The sequence below is a fragment of the Lachancea lanzarotensis genome, scaffold LALA0S12, assembly GCF_000938715.1.
Source record: "Lachancea lanzarotensis genome assembly LALA0, scaffold LALA0S12, whole genome shotgun sequence".
Lineage (NCBI taxonomy): Eukaryota > Fungi > Ascomycota > Saccharomycetes > Saccharomycetales > Saccharomycetaceae > Lachancea > Lachancea lanzarotensis.
The window spans coordinates 323,851-343,594 of record NW_019212890.1 but is presented as its reverse complement, the minus strand read 5'-3'; the positions used below and the strand labels follow the sequence as shown (position 1 = coordinate 343,594).

At 44.4% G+C, this 19,744-nt stretch overlaps 11 protein-coding genes across 11 annotated transcripts; 7 read left to right on the top strand and 4 right to left on the bottom strand.

Annotated features, from left to right (window-relative positions):
* Positions 1-610: 610 nt before the first annotated feature.
* Positions 611-1,393, top strand: RHO5 (LALA0S12e03730g1_1; the record flags this gene model as incomplete). The annotated part of the gene is made up of 1 exon (XM_022775069.1): positions 611-1,393. The coding sequence occupies one exon, from the start codon at positions 611-613 to the stop codon at positions 1,391-1,393; it is 783 nt and encodes a 260-aa protein (XP_022630854.1).
* A 124-nt stretch (positions 1,394-1,517) lies between these two features.
* PBR1 (LALA0S12e03708g1_1) lies at positions 1,518-2,690 on the bottom strand (the record flags this gene model as incomplete). Its single annotated transcript, XM_022775068.1, has 1 exon — positions 1,518-2,690. One exon carries the CDS (start codon positions 2,688-2,690, stop codon positions 1,518-1,520), a length of 1,173 nt encoding a protein of 390 aa, XP_022630853.1.
* A 167-nt stretch (positions 2,691-2,857) lies between these two features.
* Positions 2,858-4,378, top strand: IPI3 (LALA0S12e03686g1_1; the record flags this gene model as incomplete). Its single annotated transcript, XM_022775067.1, has 1 exon — positions 2,858-4,378. The coding sequence occupies one exon, from the start codon at positions 2,858-2,860 to the stop codon at positions 4,376-4,378; it is 1,521 nt and encodes a 506-aa protein (XP_022630852.1).
* Positions 4,379-4,474: 96 nt separating this feature from the next.
* LALA0_S12e03664g (LALA0S12e03664g1_1) lies at positions 4,475-4,792 on the bottom strand (the record flags this gene model as incomplete). Its single annotated transcript, XM_022775065.1, has 1 exon — positions 4,475-4,792. One exon carries the CDS (start codon positions 4,790-4,792, stop codon positions 4,475-4,477), a length of 318 nt encoding a protein of 105 aa, XP_022630851.1.
* Positions 4,793-5,006: 214 nt separating this feature from the next.
* NOP6 (LALA0S12e03642g1_1) lies at positions 5,007-5,636 on the top strand (the record flags this gene model as incomplete). The annotated part of the gene is made up of 1 exon (XM_022775064.1): positions 5,007-5,636. One exon carries the CDS (start codon positions 5,007-5,009, stop codon positions 5,634-5,636), a length of 630 nt encoding a protein of 209 aa, XP_022630850.1.
* Positions 5,637-6,502: 866 nt separating this feature from the next.
* NPR1 (LALA0S12e03620g1_1) lies at positions 6,503-8,794 on the top strand (the record flags this gene model as incomplete). The annotated part of the gene is made up of 1 exon (XM_022775063.1): positions 6,503-8,794. The coding sequence occupies one exon, from the start codon at positions 6,503-6,505 to the stop codon at positions 8,792-8,794; it is 2,292 nt and encodes a 763-aa protein (XP_022630849.1).
* Positions 8,795-9,434: 640 nt separating this feature from the next.
* On the top strand, positions 9,435-9,884 carry MRPL19 (LALA0S12e03598g1_1; the record flags this gene model as incomplete). The annotated part of the gene is made up of 1 exon (XM_022775062.1): positions 9,435-9,884. One exon carries the CDS (start codon positions 9,435-9,437, stop codon positions 9,882-9,884), a length of 450 nt encoding a protein of 149 aa, XP_022630848.1.
* Positions 9,885-10,080: 196 nt separating this feature from the next.
* UBP10 (LALA0S12e03576g1_1) lies at positions 10,081-12,312 on the bottom strand (the record flags this gene model as incomplete). Its single annotated transcript, XM_022775061.1, has 1 exon — positions 10,081-12,312. The coding sequence occupies one exon, from the start codon at positions 12,310-12,312 to the stop codon at positions 10,081-10,083; it is 2,232 nt and encodes a 743-aa protein (XP_022630847.1).
* Positions 12,313-13,648: 1,336 nt separating this feature from the next.
* Positions 13,649-16,831, top strand: GDH2 (LALA0S12e03554g1_1; the record flags this gene model as incomplete). The annotated part of the gene is made up of 1 exon (XM_022775060.1): positions 13,649-16,831. One exon carries the CDS (start codon positions 13,649-13,651, stop codon positions 16,829-16,831), a length of 3,183 nt encoding a protein of 1,060 aa, XP_022630846.1.
* Positions 16,832-17,017: 186 nt separating this feature from the next.
* Positions 17,018-18,277, top strand: RRI1 (LALA0S12e03532g1_1; the record flags this gene model as incomplete). Its single annotated transcript, XM_022775059.1, has 1 exon — positions 17,018-18,277. One exon carries the CDS (start codon positions 17,018-17,020, stop codon positions 18,275-18,277), a length of 1,260 nt encoding a protein of 419 aa, XP_022630845.1.
* A 16-nt stretch (positions 18,278-18,293) lies between these two features.
* On the bottom strand, positions 18,294-19,556 carry SWT21 (LALA0S12e03510g1_1; the record flags this gene model as incomplete). The annotated part of the gene is made up of 1 exon (XM_022775058.1): positions 18,294-19,556. The coding sequence occupies one exon, from the start codon at positions 19,554-19,556 to the stop codon at positions 18,294-18,296; it is 1,263 nt and encodes a 420-aa protein (XP_022630844.1).
* Positions 19,557-19,744: the final 188 nt, after the last annotated feature.

Genomic DNA, 19,744 nt, shown 5'->3' with positions numbered 1-19,744 from the left:
TTTGTCGCTTACTTGTTTTTATCGTCGAGATTTTTGAACAGTTTATTTTCACCCGTACTTCGCACCGTTTGGAACGGTCCCACAGCAGTTGATTACTTACTACTTAGGTTCAAGTCTTGACTGAATTTTGAAATAGTTCAAGAAAGTCCAGCAAGCAGAGTTGGGAAAACTAAAGTTCATTGTCGGAATATTTTAAGGTTAGTAGTGCACCACACTAGTGGAACGACTCGGAGTAAAAGTAGTGAGAATTCGACCAGGAAAGAAGGAAGTATCTTTTTGAGTTTCAATCCGTTAGTGTGAAGAAGTTGAGCAGGTTGAGAAAGTTGAGAAAGAGCGAGAAAGTTGATAAAGTTGATAAAGTTGACAAAGTTGACAGAGTTTGACGAAGTTGATAAACTTTTTGACCAGATTTGATATAGTTCAGGATTTGCAGTGCTCTAAAGTGGTCTACTCTACAGAGGTGTAAAATAAAAGCTTCAAGCGTTACTCACAAGGTATCGAAATAAGCATTCTTCGCAGACCCTGGGACGACAATTGCACGTAAGCTGGTAAAAGAGGGCCAAATAAGAAAGACAGAGAGAAAGAAAGCCACTAGAGACAAAAACACACCATGAGATCTGTAAAATGCGTAGTGGTGGGCGACGGTGCCGTTGGTAAAACCTCGCTGCTCATCTCCTACACCACCAATACCTTCCCGCAAGACTACATACCCACGGTTTTCGACAACTACACAACGACCATTGCGTTGAACGACGGTAAGTCCATGGAACACCAGGTGTTCCGGCTCAACTTGTGGGATACAGCAGGACAAGAAGAATACGACCGGCTCAGACCGCTGTCGTACCCACAAACAGACATTTTTCTGCTGTGTTTTAGCGTGAACGAACCTAACTCGTTCGAAAACGTACGGGACAAGTGGTTCCCAGAAATCAGACACAACACCAACTACGAAAACATGGAGCTGTTCCGCACCTGTGGCAAGTACCCAATCTTGCTGGTGGGCACCAAGGCGGATCTGCGTGACGACGAACACGAACAGGACCGTCTCACAGAGGTAAACTCGGACTTCGTTTCGCGCGCTGCCATCGACCAATGTGTCGCACAATGCGGACTCATGGGTTATGTTGAGTGTTCTGCGGCCACCCAGGTCGGTGTTGCCGAGGTTTTCGAACGTGCCGTCCAGTGTGTCGTCATCGACCCAGAAAGACTCATCAACGAGGCTAAAGCGGGCAGTGGTGCCAGCAACGATCGACAGACCGCTGGTCAAGGAGGCTCGCATGCCACAGCGGGCGCTGGCGTCGGCGACTCAGGTTACGGTTCCGCCTGGAAAAATGCACACTCAGGCCTTTCCAAGAAGAAGAAGAAGAAGAACCCTAAGTGTAGTATATTGTGAGCAGACTAGAAACTACCAACTGTAAATTTACATATAATCGTATTGATATTTTACCACACCGTACGCATATGAACTTTTTGTTTTCCCTTCCTCCCGACCTTCCAACGCAAACCGTCTTATCCCACTATTTCTTGGCGTCAGATACTGCTGGCTTCTTTTTTCCCACATTCCGTTTGATGGCCATTGATCTTTCCAACTCTAAAATCTTTTCCGCAGTGGTGTCATACAGCTTCTTTTGCAATTCGACATCATCAAATTCCTTGCGGGAGAAACGTCCCAGACCGGTATTCACGACGTATTTCACTTGCTCATCTTTCAAATTCACTTCTTCTAGTTCTGGGGTCATCAGTGCGTAAAGCACAGATTGTGCTCCTCGGAATCCACTCTTGGTGAACAGCCACAGAATCGGGTATAGTAGGATTGAGTAAAGAAAGATTAATGCCAACACAGAACCGTTACTAATCAACCGCCTCAAACTTGTAGAGCGCATGATTCCTGGTTGCACCAGTGTCACTGTAACATTTTTGCCCGTTCTGCCGTCGTCTTTTTTGTCACTGGACAACATCCGTCTCTGCAATTCCAACATACACAACCCAAGCTGTAGCTTTGAACTACCAAAATATTTGAGAGGCCGGTCGTATTTGGTGTCTCTCCAAAGCGGATCCTCAACTCTGACGTCTCCGATGGCTTGAAGCATACAGGTAGTGGCGATAATGCGAACGTCTCTATCTGGAGGCTGCGCTTTGAAAGCAGGTCTCAACAGATCTAGTAAATGGAACGTACCTGCGAAATTCACCGCTATTTGCAACTCTAGCCCATCTGCAGAAGCCTTGCGAGTACCGTTCCAAACTGGCTCCAAATTGCCAGCCATTGCCACCACACCGTCAAGTCTTCTGGCCGGCTTATTGTCCAGCCATTTCGTCGCAAACTTCCGGACCTGGTATAGATCGCTCAAATCGCACTGCTCTAAGTATATAAGCTCGTTCTTGGTCTTACTTCGTAGATCTTCAACCCATTCCGTTGCCCACTCGTCCAATTTTCTCACCAAAATAATCAATTGTGCGCCCTGTTCCGCCATTTCCAGCGCCACGGCGGTTCCCATGCCTTGTGTTGTTGCCCCAGTGACTATGTACACCTTCCCATGTAGTTTCCTTCCCCATTGGTTTAGGCCACCTCTCGTCCAAAACTTGATCGCTCCGATTCCCGCTATATAAGGTGCAAGAGTCCGAATTTCGCGCCAGAAAGGAATCTTGTCAGTGCCTTCGACCACAGCAGTCGCTAAAATATCCAAAGGCATCTTTAAGAGTCTTGAAAGTTGATCTTTTGCCTTGTCAGTCGTGCTTTCCGGCATTTACTGCTTACATGAGAATAAAATTTTATAATTAGAGCTCATCGCTAGCTCATCGCTCGAGCATCGAAAAGTTTCAAACGCTAAAACGAGTGTCTAAGACTCTATATAAAGCCATGGAAGAGCAACTATGTTTCACAACGCAGTCGACTTGTACCGTCTCCTTTTTGAACGGAGCGAAACAGACAGATTTGAAGCAGTGTGGCACAGAATTTAGAAATGGAACAGTACGAGTAGGTTCATCGCATTTATTCGTCGCGCAACGTCGAAAGGCCCTCATAAATGTGTACAAGATCAATGGTAACGGATCCAGAGAGTCAGTGGAGCAGAGACTGGCACTGCCTGAGCCGGCAAGCTGTCTGGAAGTGGTTCAAGACGTGCGGAATCCGGACGCACCATATCTGCTTCTAGCGTCAACTGCAACGGGAAAACTATTGATTTGGGAAGTTTTGTCGGGCCAGCTTTTAACGGTTAAGCCAATGGCGCACTATCAGCCGATTACTAAGATTAAATCGGTCTTCAACGGGAAATACGTGATCACGGCCGGTGGAGACGCAAGACTGATGATTTGGCAAACTGTTGACCTGGTCACACAGCAGGACCCAAAGCCCATTTTCACGTTGCACGATCATACACTTGGAATCACGGATTTCTGCGTATCCAATGCTTTTTCCAAAACGCATCTGTCGGGCAAGCTGTTCACGGTATCCCACGACATGACCGTGAGATGCTACGATCTGAATCTAGACGTTTGGCCACAACCGCAGCTCTTAGCAACTTTCACGTTCCCGGGGCCCTTGGAATGCATTGCTTTAGATCCAGCAGACAGAGCATGCTACGTCGGAGGACCACTTGGTGTCTACCAAATAAACTTTTACTACTCCATAAGCTCGAATCAGATTCTCAATCTTTTGAGTGGAGGAGAAAATGCGATTATATCTTGTGTGGATTGCCAACCTGGAAGAAACTTACGTGAACTATATTCAATGGGCCAGATCGAGTGTCCTAAAATCTCAGACGCCAGCGGAACGCAATTGGCAATCTCTATGGATGGAAGCTCTTTGGTCGTCGGCGACACTTTGGGCAAATGCAGCGTTATTGACGTGTATTCCAAACAAACCATGAAGGAGATTCAATCAATTGTTGTTAACGATACTTGCGGTGAGGTTACCAGTTTGGATTTGAGCGTCATCGCTCAAGATACGTCTGATAGTCTTGTCAGCACAGGCAAGTCGCATGCGGAGTTCAAGTTTCCAAACCTCCAGAAAAGTGTTTCGACTCGTGACGGGGCACAAGACGTTTACTTTCAAGTCCCCGCTGAAAGACAACCTGCTGTTGCTCCAATAGATGACTTCGAGGCGTACCTCGACCAAGTTGCTTCAGAGGAGAGTGCCTTTGTGCAGCTGGGAAGCGTTATTTCCACTGTGAAAATCGTCGACCAAGTTAACTCGGAACCAAAGCCAGCAGCTGACGGCGTAGATGCCGGGGAAAACGTAGCAAGCTCTAACAACAACCAAGAAATTCAGGAGCTGCGAGCTAATGTGGCGGAGATCACCGATGCGTACAGGGATCTGCGAGAAATGTATGACAAACTGTTACGCGAGCATCAAACGCTGTCATCGACCTCAAGATCTTGAGTAAAGTCGCTTTAAACTGGCTGTCGAGATTATCATAAAAAACATACTGATAAACCGCTCGTTTGCGTCAAATAAGATTTACAAACTGGAATCGGTTCACTGCACTAGCTTCTTGTTTTTCCGGTTGACGTATTGTCTGTACTTTGCATTTTTGGTGGCCTTCTTTTCGACCATTTTACCACCCGCTTTTTTGGGCTGAACTTTCTTGTTTTTGGTCGATTCGAATCCCGAAAACCCCATCAATGACGCTAAGTCCTGGGAGGCCACCTTTTGCTCATTTGAAGACTTAGCTTGACTGCTTTTCTCGCCCTTTGGCACTTCGTCTTCTACTTTTCTATTTAACTGTTTAGAAGTGTCTAAAACTTCGATATTAGAGGCTTGGGCCGGTTCAACCTTATTCATTTCAAAGCTCATTGGACAAGAATATAAAACCACTACCCATTGAGCTACAGAATCGCTTCTCGAGTATCAAGTTGGCGGTTTTAGTTGTTGAGTCTAAAGTTAACGTTTTTCAGTTTGGAAAATTTTAAGTGAATCTCATCTCATCGCATCTCATCGCATCTCTTTCAAGCTACTTGAACAAAACATCTTGCCCTGTCCATAGCCAATTCAAAGATATCAACTTGCAATGGTAGACGACAAGAAGCTTACCAAGAAGCAGCTCAAGGCTCAACAGTTTCGTAAGACTAAAGACGACAAAGAAGACGAAAAAAGTGCAAAACGAACAGCGGACGAAGCACTAGAATCGGAACAAAAAGATGGCGAAGATCAAGCAGAAGTTCCAAAGAAGAAACGTAAGACGCGGAGGGGCAAAGGTGGCAAGGGCAAAAAGGGAAACAGATTTTTGATATTTGTGGGTAATCTACCGAAAGGTGTGACCAAAGTCGATATACAAGCGCATTTCAAGTCGAGTTCGCCTGATGAGATCCGAGTTAGACCTGATAAGAACATTGCATTTTTAGAGTTTGATGCCGACAAAGATCAGAAAAACATCCAGTCACGCATGGACGTGGCGTTGTTGCAGCACAAGACGGAAATGCAAGGGCGGAAAATCAACGTTGAGCTCACCGTGGGCGGTGGTGGTAACAGTCAGGCTCGATTGGAGAAGCTCAAGGCTAAGAACTTGAAGATGGACGACGAGCGGAAGGTCAGAACCACGAAAATGATTCAGGACAGCAAGGCCAAAGCATCCAAGGACGTGCAATCGGATGGTGTTTCGTCGGGCGTTCACCCGGACCGTATGAAACTGATCCAATAGAAGGAGGACGAGAGGAAGAGAGGGACAGACCTTAAAGGTGGTGGGGGTGACAATCGGAAACAGGTATGTAAGCGTAGACTAGAATCATTACAAAAAGGCTAGTCCTGTCACTCTAAATCGAAAACTTTGTTCGGGTTTCCAATTTTTTATGTTTTTGACATGTCAGAGCGTATTGGACTTACAATGCCAATTGAATAAACATGAACATGAACATGAACATGAACATGAACATGAACATGGAACGTCACTAAAGTCACGAAGCAAGGACGGGTGTATATTCAAGAATCTCGCACAACTACACTACGATCAAACCTATCTTCAAGCGCCAAATCGCTATCTACCCAACTCCGCACGAAGAAAGAACCTACACCAGCTCATATCTGCCAATCATATCGACTCAAACTCCGAAGTGTCCCTTGCATTGAAGAATCTTTATCCATTCTTCAATCCACACGTCTTGTCGACCTTTTCAAGACCTACCAGACTTGGCTGAAGTCTCACGACCGTTTTTAAAATCATTTCCATCATACAGATACAATTCTACCAAGAGTTCTTCTACTCAACCGTTTTGAAAGCTGAAAATTACCATAGAAAGCTTGAAATCTACTGGTCTTAACTAATTATTTTTAAAGCCTCATTTCCTGTTCTATTTTGCGTGAAAACTATTCCGTTTTAATAGTTCTTATCTATCATCTGGTGAGAAATAAATGTCTCTGTTCGTTATCACCAATAACTCAGTTGAAATTTGAAATTGGAAATCATAAAAATTACACAGGTGTCGAAACGCAACAATCATCTTTTAAATAACTGAAAAGGGCACCAGAAAGTATCGATACTGGGCTTAAAAGCTTGCGAAAAGAACCAAGATGTCATCTTTGACCAAGCTGCTGCAAGAAAAGCGAAAAAATGAGGCCACTTCGGGCTCAGGAGCATCGTTAACGACGCAACTGCGCAATGCACAACCGGTGGTGGCAAACATGGGCGCTTCAGAGGGTATTCCCGAGGAAAAAGGATTCGAATCGGAGCTGGAAGATGACCGTAACACTCCGGATTTCAGTTCCAGCTTCATAGCCTCGAATTCGGCGCACACCGCGACTTTTGGCGAAAGTTTCAAAGACCGGGACCGGCCAGCTCCCCTTAGCGTTGAGTCACGTGGGGGCGCTATTGCTGCAGATGGTGGTGTTCATGCAACAGCAGCACCAACACCAGCAGGAGTACCACCATCATCACTCAGTGTGGGATCATTGAGCAAAGCTAAGCCCATTCCGTCCCTTTCCTCAAACATACCGTACTCCGTACCGAATTCCAACGCCGGAAACGGCACGGGATTTGGTGCAGGGCCCAACAGCGTAGGTGCAGCTACCAACAGCTCTGCGTCTTCAATGTCGTCGTCGTATCTTGAAAACAATGGATTCATGCCGCACAACGTTTCTGCCATCGATAGCAACGTCATATCGTCGCCAAAAGTCGATAACGTCGAGGCTCGATTCATTGTATCCAAACAAAAATTTCAAAAAGCATCCCAGAATAACGCTGCTAACCTGTATTCGGGCTCCCAAACGGGGTCTGTGCCGAGATCAAGCTCGATTTCGTCGCAATTGGGTAACCTTTTTTTGAATAAAAATCCCAAAGACCTCACTATCACAGTTCCTACTCAAGCATCCCAAAATAGAGACATCCCGGCCAATTCGCAGCCGTCTTCAGCGTACGGGTCTTCCATCCCTAAACCCATGCGTGCAAGACGCAGCTCCTTATATGGAAACTCCAAGCAACCATCGGGATCATACCAGGACTCGTTCATCGGATCGCCTTCTTCTTTGCATGAACAGCATCCTAACCAATACATACCGAGATCACGTCATTCCTCTTTTGCAGATATCAAGAGATTCTTCCGGAAGGGTCAGGCCCAGCAGCTAAGTGGGTCTCCAAGTACCCCTCCTGTATCAGCTGGTGGAAATATCAGCTCACACACTTCAAACACCTCATCTTTCGAGCCTGGTTCCTACAGTAGTACTGGAGACACCATATACACCAATCAAACGTCTCCAGCTCTTCCATTTTCAAAAAGGTACGCCAAAACGGGTGAGAATCTTGGTGCTGGAGCCGGCGGTGCTGTGAAACTATACAAAAAAATCCCGGACAACAAAACAGTTGCTGTCAAAGAGTTTAGAACCAAGTTTGAGCACGAACTCAAGAGAGACTATGTCAAAAAAATAACATCTGAATATTGTATTGGTACGACTTTACGCCATCCAAACATTATCGAGACGATTGAGATAGTGTACGAAAACAGTCGCATTCTACAGGTGATGGAATACTGCGATTACGATCTATTCGCAATTGTCATGAGCAACAAAATGTCCCACGAGGAAATCTGTTGCTGTTTCAAGCAAATCTTGACGGGTATTCAGTATTTGCATTCTATGGGGTTGGCTCACAGAGACTTGAAATTAGACAACTGCGTAATAAACAAAGATGGGATTGTAAAATTGATTGATTTTGGCGCAGCTGCCGTGTTTTCTTATCCGTTCTCCAAGACCTTGGTAGAATCTTCGGGCATTGTTGGAAGCGATCCATATTTGGCGCCGGAGGTTTGCATCTTCTCCAAGTATGATCCTAGGCCCGTTGATATCTGGTCTGCGGCTATTATTTTTGCGTGCATGGTTCTCAAAAAGTTCCCTTGGAAGGTTCCTAAATTGAAAGACAATTCATTCAAGTTGTTCTGTTCGGGAAGAGATTGTGATTCTTTGAGCGCCCTGGTGGTGCGAACTCCTGGACCCAACGACTTCGAGCCTCCCTCATACGACAACGCCTTGAACGAGAACGCCAATGTGGCCAGTCCTACAACAGCTCCTTCCAGCAACAACCCCTCTGACCCCAACAATCCCAACGTGGGACCACAAAGATTGTTGAACTCTCTCCCCGAAGAATGCCAGCATATCATCGGGCGTATGGTCGATTTGGCTCCCGCCTGTAGGGCCAGCATTGAAGACATCATGGCCGACCCATGGGTCGAAGCTATCGAAATGTGTGAAGTGATGGACGACGGCTTCTCCACTAAAATAATATGTGGCACCAACCACAAACATACACAGGTCGACCAAAGCGAGGCCCACATCGCCGGTCTTGAAAAGAAGAAGAAGAAACAGAATCGTTAAGAGCGAGAACATGACATGACTGTCAGACCCATTTTTCTCAATGTTTGCCGTGCTGCTGCGATACTCGTTTCTTGTCATCGAATTAGATCTTCCTTCATTTGATCGCCGGAAATCATCAAACGCTCTCACCCAAAGACTGTATAGTCGTGCGTCACAAGAGATTGTCTGAGATAAGAATTCTTCTAATAACGTCTTCGGATTTGTAAAAACAGTAGTAGTTTATTACTCAAAAAAAATAAGATTGCATCGATTGTAAACAGTTCTGTTTTCAACCTGGGCGAACCGGACTAGCTTTTTACGTTGGCTCAAGCTAACTTAGTCGAGTAAAATCATATTTTCCTTGAGCTTGCAACTTAGACTTCATAAAACTCGAATATCAAAGTTTTCTTAAAGCGTCCAGTACCGTATGTTCACTGAAACACCGTCTCAAGGCGGTCCCTAAAACATCACTATCGCTGTGGTCCTCTTCGACTTCGATGATAGGAAAAGTTGTGTCGCTGTCGTGGAGGCTTGTCATGTTTTACCATTCTGACGCGACAGTTGTATGTTAGCTTTGGAAAATTTTAGACAGATATAGAGGCATAGATAGAACACCCGATGAGTGTACATCTTTGAAGCATAGGATCGTGCTTTTTGAGCCATGTCGAAGCCTATCAAGAATATTCTCGTCAAGCTTATAGTGGGTGCTGGACAGGCTGCTCCTTCTCCGCCTGTTGGTCCAGCTTTAGGTTCAAAAGGTATAAAAGCCATTGATTTCTGCAAAGAGTTCAATGCACGCACAGCTAGTTACCAACCAGGGACTCCTGTTCCAGTATATATCACGATAAAACCAGACCGCTCATTTAACTTTGAAATGAAATCCCCACCAACCGGTTACTTGCTGCTGAAAAGTCTAGGTAAGGAAAAAGGTATGGGACAACCCAACGTCAAAACTGCAGCAGGCACATTGGGAGAAATCTCACTGAAACATGTCTACGAGATTGCCAAGATCAAGAAAAGCGATGGCAGACATTCAACTCTGGAAATGAATAACATTGTAAAATCGGTTGTGGGAGTAGCCAAGAGCATGGGTATCAACGTGGTACCCTAAAAGTAATATTAGCATGGCCCTTGAAACCTTTGATGTGTGAGGGCCCACTTTTCAAAGAAAAATGAATGTCAATTAGCGTGTAAATATTTTAGTGACGTTCGAGAGTTTCTTCCTCTATTCTATTGTACATCTTTATGAATGATAAAAAATGTCGTTGGTGTGAGATTCTATTCTTACACTGGAAATGCTAATAAATTTAGTTGCCCAGACGCCGTTTCTTGGCTTTATTTTTGCCCTTGTTCTTTTTTTTCTTCTTGAATGCGCTGGTATCGCAAGTGCTTGGTTCGCTTCCCGACGTTGAAGCCAATTTGGACGACGAGGCGTCTGAGTTAGATGCCAATGGCACGCTTTTATGTGTTAGTCGGGTGTATACCAAGTAGTAAGCACCCGGCTCTTTCAAAACCTGCCTGTCGGAGATTTTGTTGATATACTCATCATCGTAGGTGACCCAAGAACCGTCCGGTTGCTTGCAATGGGAGATATAATGACCTGAGGACAGAGAACGGCCTTCATGAACAACAACGCTTATCAGTTGGTATTTCAGAGGAACGGCTTTCAGTGCATCTTCGCAATACTCGGTCAAATCCAAGAACATAGGATACGATACCGCTTGCTTCATTTTTGAAGACGAAGTACCGTTAAAGCGGAATTTTTTCAAGTGAACTAGGAGAGTTTCTGGTGCTCTTAAGATAAAATTGTGCTTGGTCGCATTGGTAGTCTTCCGACATTTCTCACAAAAGTATCCCTCCTTAGTTGCTTTATCGGCCTTGATTAATTCAGAATTGAAAAAATCTCTAATGGATTTCTCTATCGAAAAACGACGTTGGGGTTGTTCTTCGTTCGAGGCTTGTGCAATTTTCGCATTATCTGTAGATTCCGTTTGCTTTTTGCCTTTCAAATGTAACGAAAGGTCATAAATTGGTTGTTCTGTCTTAGATACTTGTCCGCAGCTTTTACACGTCACTTCTTGCCGCAGTAATCCGCCAAAAATATCGTGTATTATACTTTCTGTCAACTTGTGACCGCGAGGAACGCCATCTTCTTGAAGCCTAGACATCAACGACATGAAATATTCGTGAGAATCTTCTTGCTGCCATTCGCTCATCATGCAGTTGATATCGTCCAGTCTACCAATCAGTTTTTTTGGATTGATATACTGGGCGTTTGATGATTCCGATGACCACATTTTCTTGGTGGTTTCTGCAAGAACGTAAGAAACGGACTGTGGTTTTATGGTGGATTTGTATTGGCCGCGGAGGATGTCAAATAGATAGTGTTGGATGGCGGGCACATGAATCAAGGCTTGGACCGCGGCGTTTGTGTAGCAAGTAACGCCATGATTTAAAAGGCCCTTAGGTCTCATTTTTGTTAACTGTGGTCCCCAATTTTTCAAAATGCGGTTGGAATTGTTAGAGCCCTGGTCACGAAAGTCTTCGTTGAACTGATAAAATTGGTCGATATCCGAGAGAAAGGTAGGGGGAGTAGGTGAGGGTCGTTTGCTGTGTGGTATTTTGTGCTTGAGATCTTCTGAGTCGGCATCAATTTCTGCTTCTTCTTCTTCTTCCTCTTTTGGTGCGGTTGCGGATTTGGCAGAAGCATCCATTTGAGCATATTCTTGAGCCTCACGTATGAGGCCCAGTTTTTCACTATCGGCGATTTCGCTTTCTGACGCTTCTGATTCTGATAATGCATCTTCGTCGTCTTGAAAGTCTTCGTCTTCTGTTTGGTCCGAATTACCTAGGGAGTGTGAATTTTCAGATACTTCCAACCCAACATCTTCATTAACGTCCTCATTAACGTCCTCATCAACATCGTCTTCAACATCTTCTCCAACATCTTCATCAACATCCTCATCAACATCCTCTCCAACATCTTCACCAAGATCCTCTCCAATGTCCTCTCCAACGTCCTCACCAACGTCTCTACTTTCCTCTCCTTTCTCTATTTCCGGACTTTCGGCGTATTCTTGAGCTTCATGGAACTCATCATTTCCAGAAGAGTTGCCTGACGACTCTGTTTCTTGTCTGCCACCTTTGCCATTGGAAAAATCCTCATTTGAACTCGAGCTCACATACCCTTGGTCGCTCAGCTCTTCATCTCTCCCATTAGCAACGTCTTTTTTTGGTTTTTTCGCAGTGTACATTTCAAGAGCCTCTGAAAAACTGCGAGGCATGGGTTTCCAAGGTTCGGCCTTGGCCGACGAATACCGTTCTTGATTCTGACCAACAACCCTTGCTTCTGCATCTTTCTGGTTACCTGATCTCATCGCTCGATCTGATGATGACGATGGATATGCTGTGTGCCCGATCACTATGTACGAAGACCCACTATTAACGTCTTCGAAATCAGGTTTTGAAGCCGTTTGAAATTGTAATGGGTTTGCTAGGATTCTATCCACCACTGGTTGAGCTATATCCCGCTTTTCCATACCTCTGTAAGGTGCAAAGGGAGACGACGCGTGAGTTTTTGTCTGGAGCTGGCCGCTATTAAGATCGAAGTTTCGATGATTTATTGAGTTTGTTAATAGCATACGAAGTTTTTCAAGCGATGGGTTTCTGTAGAAACTACGTTAAATTTTTCAAAACAAAAAAGAGTGTGAAAGGAAGGGGATCTGAAAGACGCAAGCGTTAGAAGTCCGCAGACGTATGTGCAAGTAGTAGCTAGAGAATATGGGTAGTGGGAATTGTTCAGACGATAGGGCTAACCAGGGATGCGATTTTTAATTTTTTTGGGGTAAACATTTGTAGAAACCAAGATCACTATGAACGAACAAACCCTCACAGATCACCATAAACGAAATAGTCATGTGACACAAAACAAATCACTATACACGTATATCACGACTCACGATAGAGTCACGTGTGTTTTGGCAAGCCACACTTTTCCATCACAGCCACAGCGCCGTACATCGGTATCCGCTATCTAATGTTTATGTAAACACTGATTGATGATGGATGATCTAGACCACTGGGAAAAACTTATTGGAATTTAAAGAGCTTCGTACTAATGCACATAAACACACCGTCGATTATCCAATTTAGACTACAAACAATCAACATTCTTATCTGAGAATCTCTCAATTACAACAACCTCTCGATTAGCATCTATGGCCCTAATGACAACTCAGTTTCCCACTGCATCTTGTCCAGATCTAGGCGTCTCTCTTTTATTGACGCCCGGTTTGTTTTGAATCTCAGGTTTCTCTTCTATCTCGTCTACTATCAACGTTGAAAGTTCATCTAAATAAACAGTAAGATAGCGAGTTTTATACACACTTGTTATGGGGAATATCGAGGCGCATCATCACCAACTTGAGTCACTTCGTCTCGAGATGCCGCACATCAATAAATCTAGGTTCTCTTCGTCTCTTCGTTATTTGTATTCGTTTAGTATCAGTATAAGTACATAAGGAGATCTCATATGGAAAAGGTTGCGATGTGTGTCACTTACTTGAGATCATCTCACAATCCGCAAAATAAGCAGGACTCGTGATTTGCTTGAATACACGGCATCGTCACAACTAGTTGCAATTGGTTCAGTCTAATTGTGTGTTCGTTTCCTTTTCTGACACTACAGCCCCTTTCCTACAGAGTGTACGGCGTCACACACTTATTTGGTGACAAGACCACACAAAAGTGACTATTTCCCTATAAATACAAGAGGAATACCGCTCGGACTAGAACCTATTGCTCCAGAGGTTTTGTTTTACCCAGTCAAACCGACGCTTTTCAACAACACAAAGCGCTATCCCGTCACCACCAACAATGCTTTCTGTCAATAGCTCGCAAGAGCCAGATATCTCTACATTGTCGATTTCGTCAATGTCAGATTACCACAACTTCGATTTTCCGGGGAAGGACGCTCAACGTGAAGCAGTGCTGGATCTCATCGACCAACAAGGTTTTATCCCGGACGATGTGGTGGAACACGAAATCGAATGGTTTTACGACGCACTGGGAATCGACGATCTGTTCTTCTCGAAAGAATCGCCGGAAATGATCGCAAATATCATTCATACGTTGTACGCCGCAAAAGTCGAGTCCTTTGCCAGATTCAATTTCGCAGGCCACGCCATCACCACTGCCACCACTGGCGATGACGACCAACAAAAACCTGTTCCATCGGGTTCCCCTACAGACAATACGCAGTCAAGCGGGTTTTCCGTCAAGACCCAAGTGATCACCGACACACATTCGGTTTTCATGGAAACAGGCCACCAACTCGACGCCAAAATCGACTCCCTCTTACTGGATAGCTCTAAAAACCGCTACAGACTGATCTCTTACACGGCAGAAAATAACTTGAAGCTCACATTTGTGTACCGCACAGTTTTTGCCCATGATCCAGCTGCAGGCCCCAAACTCACGCCAGAACAACTAGCGAAAGGTGAGATTGATGCTATTAGCGATCTCACCATGTCTCAGGTCACTTCTAGAGAAAACAAAAAACTATATGGGTTGATTATGCAACAAATGCGTCAGCGTGAGGGACCTATCATAAAAACTCTCAATTCCGTCGCAGATCCAGACGAGGTGCGTATAGTTGTGGGCTTCAAACGCGGTACTACAAAGAGCTATTATACGGCATTGTCATCATTGCTGCATTACTACCACCTCAAGCCTTCCAAAGTGTATTTGGAAACCTTCGCTAACGACGTCATGATTTACTCGGTTTATGTTAAACAATCGCAACAGTCCGAAGACGTCTTGAACAGTCTTTCAATGTCGATTCTTCAATTTGAAAGAGAAGCCTCTTTGCTGTATTCGATCCCGAGCAACTATTTTCAGGATCTGTATCAGCAGAGAAGCTTCTCGCCACAAGAAGCTATCTATGCCCATATTGGTGCCATTTTCATCAACAACTTCATCAACAGGCTCGGTGATGAATATCAGGACTTGGTGAGTCAAGTGAATTTGTCCTCCATAACAAACAATACCTCTATGCTCGAGGTTTTGGATGGACTGAAGAAAAAATTGAGAAATGAGACCTACACGCAGCAAATGATTATTGAAGTCTTGCACAAGTATAAAGATATCGTTTCCAAGCTTTACAAGAATTTCGCTCAAGTTCACTATGTTTCGTCTGCTCGTCATGGGTTTGGGAAAACCTTGTCTTATCAAAGACTATCACAGCTCGAACCCTTTGCCAACGATGAAGAGTTCGAACAGTACCTCAATAGGTTTATCCCCAACGACTCGCCGGACATACTGATCTTGCAGACACTAGCTAAGTTTAACAAAGCTGTGCTAAAAACCAATTTCTTTATGACGAGAAAGGTAGCAATATCGTTTAGGCTAAACCCAAAGTTGATTATGCCGGAAACTGAATTTCCAGAAACACCCTACGGTGTATTTTTTGTTGTTGGTAATACCTTCAAAGCTTTCCACATTCGGTTTAGAGATATCGCCAGGGGTGGTATTCGTATCGTTTGTTCAAAGACACAGGACATCTACGAAGTCAATTCCAAGATGGCTATCGATGAGAATTATCAGCTGGCTTCTACTCAACAACGTAAGAATAAGGATATACCTGAAGGTGGTTCTAAAGGTGTGATTCTTTTGAATCCAACACTCACATCACAGAAACAAACGTTCGTCGCGTTTACGCAGTACGTGGATGCCATTATTGATATCTTGATTCAAGATCCATTGAAAGAGAAGTATGTCGATAGGTTGAACCAGCAAGAAATACTGTTCTTTGGACCTGACGAGGGGACTGCCACGTTTGTCGATTGGGCTACTTCACACGCCAAAAGCAGAGGATGCCCTTGGTGGAAGTCATTTTTGACAGGTAAGTCCCCAACCATGGGAGGGATTCCTCATGATGTCTATGGTATGACATCATTGAGTGTCAGATCTTATGTCAATGCCATTTATGAGACACTTGGATTACAGAACACAACCGTCAACAAGTTCCAGACCGGTGGACCCGATGGTGATCTGGGATCCAACGAGATTCTACTGTCGTCATCCAACGAACAATACGTTGCTATTGTCGATGGGTCGGGTGTTTTGTGCGATCCTAAGGGCCTTGACCAAGAGTCACTCAGGACTTTGGCCATCAAGAGAAGCACTATTTCCGAATATGACACTTCTAAACTGAGTAGCCAGGGTTTCTTTGTTTCTGTAGAGGACATTGATGCTAAGTTACCAAATGGTGTTGTAGTAGCCAACGGTACGACTTTCAGAAACAGATTCCACCTGGAGCTTTTCAAATTCGTGGAAAAGGTGGATTTGTTTGTCCCTTGTGGAGGCAGGCCTAATTCGATCGACATCAATGTTCTGCACTATTTCATCGATGCGAAAACAGGCAAGTGCAAAATCCCCTTCATTGTTGAGGGTGCCAACCTTTTCATCACGCAACCTGCCAAAATTGCATTAGAAGAGCATGGGTGCATTTTGTTCAAGGATGCTTCCACTAATAAGGGAGGTGTCACATCGTCTTCCCTGGAGGTTTTGGCGTCGTTGGCTTTGAATGACCATGATTTTATTCACAAGTTCATTGGAAAAACTCCTGGCAAAACCACTAGGCTCTATGACGATTATGTCAAGTTCATTCAAGGCAAGGTTGAAAAAAATGCAAGAGCAGAGTTTGACCAGTTATGGCCACTGAAGCAGACCTCCGGCACTTCCATCTCTGAGCTATCCAATGTCCTCTCACAAACGATTAATAAACTGAACGATGAGCTCATTATCTCGAATGAGCTATGGATGAATGATCTTGAGCTTCGCAACTATCTATTGCTGAAAAAGATCATCCCTGCTCTATTGATCGATGTTGCTGGTCCTGAACAAGTGCTTGGAAATATCCCAGAGTCGTACTTGAAAGCTTTACTGTCCAGTTACTTGTCCAGTTCTTATGTTTACAGTTACGGAATTGACGTGAACATTGGTAAGTTTTTAGAGTACATCGGTGAACTCAAGAGAGAGGCAAGAGGGTTCAAGTAGTCTAAATACAGTGTGCAGGGACAAACATATGTAGTTTAAGTGGGGAATTTCGAAAAGTTGGTATGATACATGAACTTTTCTAGAATGAACTTAGGATCAGGTACATCTAGGATAAACTGAGGAATTCTGGTGTGATAGCTTGCTGGTTGGAACAAGGTGCAACTAGCGAAAGAAACAAGATCAAGAATGGCTCACCAGGAGATCACTTGCAAAGGTTTAAGAGACGAAATAGAGCAGTGTGCTGACTCTTTAAAGCGGGCTAACGGTCTTGCACATCCCGGAATATCCCCCCAGGGCTCTGGACTTTCATTACAGAAACATAAAGCAATATCAGAGCACCTCATCCGAACAGTCAATGAGAAGCCGTATACTGACGAACCTTGGAAAGATGAAGGCCTTTACTTCAAAAAGGTCCTACTTTCTAAGCAAGCTTCCTACAAGATTTTGCAGCATGCTGTGAATGGCAAAGATGCAGAAATAATGGGGATGCTAGTGGGAACAGTGCAAACGAGAAATGTGGTAGTATATGATTCCTATGCCTTACCTGTAGAGGGCACAGAGACTCGAGTCAATGCTCAATTAGAATCCTACGAATACATGGTACAATACATGAACGAAGTGTATGACTCCCGACCTGAAAAGTTCCATATTGTGGGCTGGTACCATTCTCATCCGGGATACGGGTGCTGGCTGAGTGGCATAGATGTTCAAACGCAAGAGTTGAACCAAACGTACCAAGATCCGTATGTGGCAGTGGTGGTAGACCCTAAGAAAACGTTGGAAGAGAAAAGGCTGTCCATAGGAGCCTTCAGAACGATTCCTACTGCGGATTCATCGTCTGGGTTCGAAGCTCCCGCAGGGGTTGCTGCAAGGGATCGCGAAAAGTACGGACACCATTTCTCTAGATACTACGAATTGGAACTTGAGATCTGTGGGACCGGTGCCGACGAATCTCTGCAGCGACTGGAATTGAGGCAAGACAAGCCCATTCAAGATTGTCCTGAAAGTGAAGGGCCTTTAGAGCACCTTTTGGAATGCATCAAGAATTGGCACAACTATCAAAAGTTGTCAGCTTCTAGTCAATTCATCCTCAATGCTCCGCCCTCGCAACCCATGATTGCCGAAGATGACAAGGACGTAGAGATGAGAGGCGGCTCCTCTTTTGTTTCCGTCTCTTCAACAGGAAATAGTTCAGTCTCGAGCGCTGTTGATGATAATGAAAGAAGCGATGTTGATATGACGAGCTTGCACTTGAAACGACAACTGAGCACTCAAAGCAGCCTTCTCGTGAGACCAACAGATGATGAGGTTGTTCCCGTGTCGGACCAAGTTTCTCAGGAAACTGCTTTAGCTTCAGAAATTCGAATGCAACGAAAGAAGCTTCATTTGTTAAAACTTCAAGAATACCAACGTCTCCGATATTACAGAGACGCTTTCACATTATGATCTTGGCAAAATAGTCCTACAAATTGAATAAAGTGATTCCCGACATGGGTTCTCCGCCCTCTTCAAATTTATCAGGCGAGTACGAAGAAGCTAAAAGGTCTGGATTCGATGGATTCGATGCAACGATGTTGATTCTAGTCTCTAAGTTATCAAAATTGTGCTCAATGTCTGGTGTCAAATGCGATAATCCTATCGAACTTTTCGTCCTAATAAGTCCACCGAATTCAATCACATCGCTGGACCATTGCAGAACCCTGCCATCTGCAGTTCCTATCAAAAGACCATTGGTTGAATCCAACGAAGCCTTGAACTTTTGAGAGCCCAGCTTGAAGGGCAGCACTAGTTCATTGATTTTCGATAAGCCTTTTCGAACATCCAAGATGTCAATGATGTCGCTATTTCTCTTCACAACATACAGAAAATGCTGATTCACACTCTGGATTACCTGCACAATGCCACAATTGCCCTTTTCAACTCCCAATGATTTCCTGTCGGCTTGTGGCAATAGGGTTTTTGATCTAGTGTCGATTCCAAATATGTCATTCTTGTATGTTGCACCATACCGGAATGAAGAGGCCAACAGATCGTTTCCTTGATCGAAGCACGAGACTATGCTTCGATGGCCGCTATTTTTGCTAGAAATCGAAGCCGTCCAAAGCGGAATCTTGCGGTTCAAATCGTATGCCGACACTTTGTTTCGCGATGCGCCTGCCAAAAATCCGGACTTCAAAAAAAAGCTAAGTGCGAACATCTTTTCGTAACTTTCATTGTCAGGATTGACTACGGAATAACTGAAAAGCGGATTGTGCTCCGTGACATGAGGAGACAACGAGAAGAGTTGGATGGGCAGATCTTTGGAAGATACAAGAATTACGTTCACTCCTTCATTTCCGCCAAACATTGAGTAATAAGGATGGACACAGCTCGCTACAATAGACTGCCCTCTAAAGAACCGTTTGAACGGTACAAGTGCGGCGCCAGGCTCCTCCGGAATCAAATACTGTCGGATTCCGTAATCGTTGAAAATAGCCACCACAGAAGTGCCATCTGGTGACCAATTTAAGTCTAAACAAATAGTAGGATCTTCTTGACTGATATGTGTATTCAAATTCTTCTTTTCGGTCTCTTTCTCATACTTGGAGCGTTCCAACGCCGGGAACTCGTAACCTTGATTACAAGTAGTCCGATTCCACCAAAATTCCTCCTTTTTCCACGCTTGAAAAACGTCCCGCCCATGAAAGGTATCTCTAGTGTCATTTACGATATTCAATGGACTCATAAGTTCATTTTACCGTGTCTTTAGAACAACATCATCGTCCTCCACTCGAAGCGATGAGCTTGAACACTAATATAATTTTTCAAATAAGTTTAACTCGTTGTGCGAAGAGCACCAAAAAAGGCAGGTTTAGGAGTAGTACAATCGTCCTTGATCAGTTTTAATTAGCTCAACATACTCTAGGCATCAAA